The sequence below is a fragment of the Diaphorina citri genome, unplaced genomic scaffold (assembly GCF_000475195.1).
Source record: "Diaphorina citri unplaced genomic scaffold, Diaci psyllid genome assembly version 1.1 scaffold489, whole genome shotgun sequence".
NCBI lineage: Eukaryota > Metazoa > Arthropoda > Insecta > Hemiptera > Psyllidae > Diaphorina > Diaphorina citri.
In genome coordinates this window covers 265,583-271,242 of record NW_007377924.1, presented here as the reverse complement: position 1 = coordinate 271,242, position 5,660 = coordinate 265,583, and the positions used below count along the sequence as shown (strand labels likewise).

At 35.7% G+C, this 5,660-nt stretch overlaps 1 protein-coding gene across 1 annotated transcript in view; it reads right to left on the bottom strand.

Annotated features, from left to right (window-relative positions):
• Window positions 1-542: 542 nt before the first annotated feature.
• LOC103509350 (hypoxia-inducible factor 1-alpha-like) overlaps window positions 543-5,660 on the bottom strand; it is a 19,070-nt gene continuing 13,952 nt past the window's right edge. The window contains exons 5-8 of the mRNA XM_026823722.1: window positions 4,078-4,282; window positions 2,528-2,716; window positions 1,761-2,071; window positions 543-708 (exon numbers count right to left, since the gene is read on the bottom strand). Coding sequence (XP_026679523.1) covers window positions 543-708; window positions 1,761-2,071; window positions 2,528-2,716; window positions 4,078-4,282 — 871 coding nt within the window. The remainder of the gene's footprint in view (window positions 709-1,760; window positions 2,072-2,527; window positions 2,717-4,077; window positions 4,283-5,660) is intronic.

Below are 5,660 nucleotides of genomic sequence, written 5' to 3'. Positions count from 1 at the left end.
TTCACTTGACTAAATAAACGAATTTATTGATGGAAAAGAGTCATCATGTTTCAACATCTCATGATGCCATCCTCAGGACTAAATTGAAAAATAATTTTATTCCTTATTCTAATATCATACGGTACATGGGTATTTTTTTCAGACTAAAATATTCTTATTTTTCTTTTTCCTCAAGAGGTTTGATAGAAGGAATTGTAACTGCTAAGGTCTTACCCTCCCGAAAGTGAAGAAAGAAGGGAAACAGGAGAGGAGAAAGCCAGGCGTTCCGAGAACGAACCATATTTGTTCAGGATGAAATATGCCCCGGGCGGGAATCAAATCCACGACCTAGCGCTTTTAAGGCAGGCGCGCTATACCCCCAAGCTACATACAATAACAATCTCATTTCATTACATCGAGGTTGTACGATATTGTGCATTGTTCATTTTTATGAACGCCTGGTATATCGAGTGAATATGCAATGTGCAATACATTAAACTGTATTTTACCACTACACCAATAGTGGCCAATATCTTTATATCCCAGTCGTACCTATATTCATCCTATTTCAGTCCCCGACTCTCGGCTCCGTTAAGAAAATATGTAGTGGTATTGTACTTACGGTTTTTGAATGCATTCTGAATATGGAAGCTATCCTGGGCATGATGGAAATCAAATACACTCTTGGCAATGAAAATGTCTGGATTAAACCCGAGGAAATCTTCCATCCTGCAAACAAGAAAAACAATATGAAAGTATAAAATGAAAATACTGAAAATTATGCCATGAACTTTTGATACCACTTCGGGCAACCATCGCTAAACCGCATATAATGATATTGATATTGACTCTATTGCAGCAGTAGTATGGTGTCTTCTTTTGACGATATTTTTCGGAAAACTCACAAATTTAAAACTTTTTCAATTCGAATTATCCTTACTAAATATTGGTTTCGACATTTCATCTGAATTTAACGAGATCCCTAACTGATAGATGTTATTAAATTGGGCCCTTGGGATGTTCTGATCTATTCTGATTATTCTGAAGATTGAAATTATGTGAAATATTCTGAAAGATGACAAGGTCAAATTTCTGTTCTCGGGACAATCCTATATTCCTCAGGCGAATGATATAAATTACATTCACATAATTATATACAAGATTATTAAACATGGTGTCAATTATTTAATAGTCATAATTATAACATATGGGGTGACATTACGAGAATATATTTAGGTATTTCTTTTGTAAGACGGACCATCAAAAACATTGGAATTTTCGCAGAGATAATTTATTTGATTCTATCTAACAATAGTACCAAAATAAAGGCTAAACCTGTTTTTTTTTTTCAAATAATGTGAAGAAAAAAAAAAGATTAAACATGAGCCCCCTTCTCGCCCGATGACTTTTTCATCACCCAGTATTCATAACAATGCAATGATAAGAGCAGTGACACATGCTAATGCATTTATAATTGATTTTATAAAACAGGGTGACTCTATCATACAATCAGCTATCGACAAAGGATATTTGTAATTCTAATTCCTAACCGTAGGAAATATAAATAGAGTGGTTTCTAAAATTTGAGAAGCCTTTTCAATATACAAAAAATAACTCTAGAAAGGATAGTACCATTTTGATACAATGTCAAAAAAAAATGTTGAACATCTAAAGAAATTTTCCTCATTGGACATTGGGTACGACGGGCCTTTGGGGGCGCCATACAGACCTTTTTCCTGACTGAGTTCTACAGTTATCTGAACCACTACTACCATACTTACGTTTCATCAGCATATGTGAACTTCATATCGAGTGAATGTTTAGTGAGGAAAGTCTGGCTCAGGGGTACGTCATAATTAGCGGGGTGTGGTATAGGCTCCCCAATGGCCACAAAGCAGTGGCTGGGCTCTGTCACAACGCGTCGTTTCTCCCCCACCTCTTCTTCTGGCTCCGAATCATCTTTGTCTTGAATGGCGGAGCCCCGGCGAGTATTATCGCTCTGGTTTTCAATATTATCCTGGGGTTCCATCAGTGTGCTGCCATTGCTGGCAGGGGTTTGGTTCTGCACCAAATGCCCCGTGCAATGAATCACCTGGGGAATAATACACATAATTATGTCAGTTGAGAACACAAACACAGATATCAAAACCAATATACATAGAGCAGCTATTCCAATTTTCTGGAAGAGGAAAAAGCGATAAAGGACAGATTTCTTCAATTAATCCTTTAAAATGCATCATCTTTCTTGAAAGACTGGTTTTCAAGCCCGGACTTGATTGATTGATTGATTGATTGATTGATTGATTGATTGATTGATTGATATCAAAACCAATATACATACAGCAGCTATTCCAATTTTCTGGAAGAGGAAAAAGCGATAAAGGACAGATTTCTTCAATTAATCCTTTAAATTGCATCATCTTTCTTGAAAGACTGGTTTTCAAGCTCGGACTTTGGGGGAACCACTTGAATTAGTTCCACAGTTCACTAAACTCCTAGTATTGATCTGCGCGAAACTGAGCATGATATATGGGTGATATTTTCTTACCTTATAGGTGGCAGCTTTGACATTGACATTGCGACCCTTACTGGTCAAGGTACACTTGAGTCGAATGAAGACAGATCTCTGAGCTCGTATATCTTCTGTATGGTTGGCGGATAGGATGCTCTTCACTTCACTATGGTCACATGGGTGTGTCACTTCGTAAATGCTTTGTCCCATCAAGTCCACCTGAAATAAGTGGAGTTTGTTTACGTTTATTTTAATGAAATAAAAATAAATTCATATAAGTTGGATATTTTGTCGGAAGAATTGAATAAAAGGGAATTAGAACACTCATTAATTCTGGGGGATAACATGCTGTTACTTCAAATGGGTGAAATTTATGCAATAGAATTTTGCAGAAAAATACGAAGAAAACTTTTAGAGGAGAAAAATTCGTAAGAGAAAATTTGAAAAAAAAAAACAGGTTTAGCCTTTATTTTGGTACTATTGTTAGATAGAATCAAATAAATTATCTCTGCGAAAATTCCAATGTGTTTGATGGTCCGTCTTACAAAAGAAATACCTAAAGATATTCTCGTAATGTCACCCCATATGTTATAATTATGACTATTAAATAATTGACACCATGTTTAATAATCTTGTATATAATTATGTGAATGTAATTTATATCATTCGCCTGAGGAATATAGGATTGTCCCGAGAACAGAAATTTGACCTTGTCACCTTTCAGAATATTTCACATAATTTCAATCTTCAGAATAATCAGAATAGATCAGGACATCCCAAGGGGCCAATTTATAACATCATGTGGATGTAATTTATATCATTCGCCTGAGGAATATAGGATTGTCCCGAGAACAGAAATTTGACCTTGTCATCTTTCAGAATATTTCAAATAATTTCAATCTTCAGAATAATCAGAATAGATCAGAACATCCCAAGGGGCCAATTTATAAGATCTATCAGTTAGGATCTTGTTAAATTCAGATGAAATGTCGAAAAATAATTAGCAAGACAATTCGAATTGAAAAAGATTTAAATTTGTGAGTTTTCGAAAATTATCGTCAAAAGAAGACATCATACTTGTAATTTCCTCATTTCTACTCCTGCTGCAATAGAGTCAATATCAATATCATTATATCGGTTTAGCGATGGTTGCCCGAGTGGTATCAAAAGTTTATGGCATATTTTTCAATATTATCATTTTATGTGAATGTAATTTATATCATTCGCCTGAGGAATATAGGATTGTCCCGAGAACAGAAATTTGACCTTGTCATCTTTCAGAATATTTCACATAATTTCAATCTTCAGAATAATCAGAATAGATCAGAACATCCCAAGGGCCCAATTTATAACATCTATCAGTTAGGATCTCGTTAAATTCAGATGAAATGTCGAAAAATATTTAGTAAGATAATTCGAATTGAAAAAGTTTTAAATTTGTGAGTTTTCGAAAATTATCGTCAAAAGAAGACACCATACTCCTGCTGCAATAGAGTCAATATCAATATCATTATATCGGTTTAGCGATGGTTGCCCGAGTGGTATCAAAAGTTCATGGCATATTTTTCAGTATTTTCATTTTATACTTTCATATTGTTTTTCTTGTTTGCAGGATGGAAGATTTCCTCGGGTTTAATCCAGACATTTTCATTGCCAAGAGTGTATTTGATTTCCATCATGCCCAGGATAGCTTCCATATTCAGAATGCATTCAAAAACCGTAAGTACAATACCACTACATATTTTCTTAACGGAGCCGAGAATCAGGGACTGAAATAGGATGAATATACGACTGGAATATAAAGATATTGGTCACTATTGGTGTGGTGGTAAAATACAGTCATGCCCAGGATAGCTTCCATATTCAGAATGCATTCAAAAACCGTAAGTACAATACCACTACATATTTTCTTAACGGAGCCGAGAGTCAGGGACTGAAATAGGATGAATAATACGACTGGAATATAAAGATATTGGTCACTATTGGTGTAGTGGTAAAATACAGTAGGATAATTCCCGTGTTTAATGTATTGCACATTGCATATTCACTCGATATACCAGGCGTTCTTAAAAATGAACAATGTACAATATCGTACAACCTCGATGTAATGGAATGAGATTGTTATAGTATGTAGCTTGGGGGTAAGTATAGCGCGTCTGCCTTAAAAGTGCTAGGTCGTGGGTTCGATTCCCGCCCGGGGCGTATTTCATCCTGAACAAATATGGTTCGTTCTCGGAACGCCCGGCTTTCTCCTCTCCTGTTTCCCTTCTTTCTTCGCTTTCAAGTCCATTTGATTTAGGGTCTTTTTGGCCCGATAAGACTTTTCCAGAGTTTTTTTTTTCTCCATTCATTGACACGTATATATTACAAGTTGGATTGAGATTATACAATATACACACACCAAGTCAAGAAAATAGTGCAACGATTTCCAATTCGGTTACTTGAGTTTAATCAGTTGAACCCCAGAGAAATTTTGGTCTTATTCGGGCTTATATGCATCTTTTAGAGGTCATTTTACTTTCCTTGTCCTATAATATTCTATAGGAAGGAAAGTAATGTTTCTGAGTGGATTCTAGTACGGATCACTGTGCCACTAATTTTATCCAAAGACACCCGTGACTTTTCGATCACACTGTATAAAGATCCCGTGCTTTGTCTTGCCGTTGTTACAACGCAGTGTGTGCATTCAGGCGTAACAGGTAGAGTCAAAAGCTACGCAACATTTTTTTCTCCGCTCTGGGGGTGTAGATAAGAAATGACCTGTGATTGGCTATAAACCCGATAGCAGGCATTTGCGTAAGTAACAACGTACGTAATTGGACGAAAAGATTCGCAACTAACGTAAACAAACTTGTTAATTGAAAATGCGTAAACGAAAGGCTCGACTACACTTGATAGGTGCGTTTCCCTGCATAGACACAAATCACTAAACCCTGGGTCTACACAATCTCATGTTACAGACACATCTTGGTTCTAAGAATGCTTCGAGAATGTTCAGAGGCAACATGCGACAGTAATGTGAGATTGTAGTGCCTAAATACTATACTAGCTTTCAGTATGAAGTCTGAGTGAAATTTTTTCGTGAAATGAAAATTTTTATCTGAACAATTTTACTGCGCTTTCAGTTAAAAAAAAAAAAAAAAAAAAAAAAAAAAAAAAAAAAATTAAA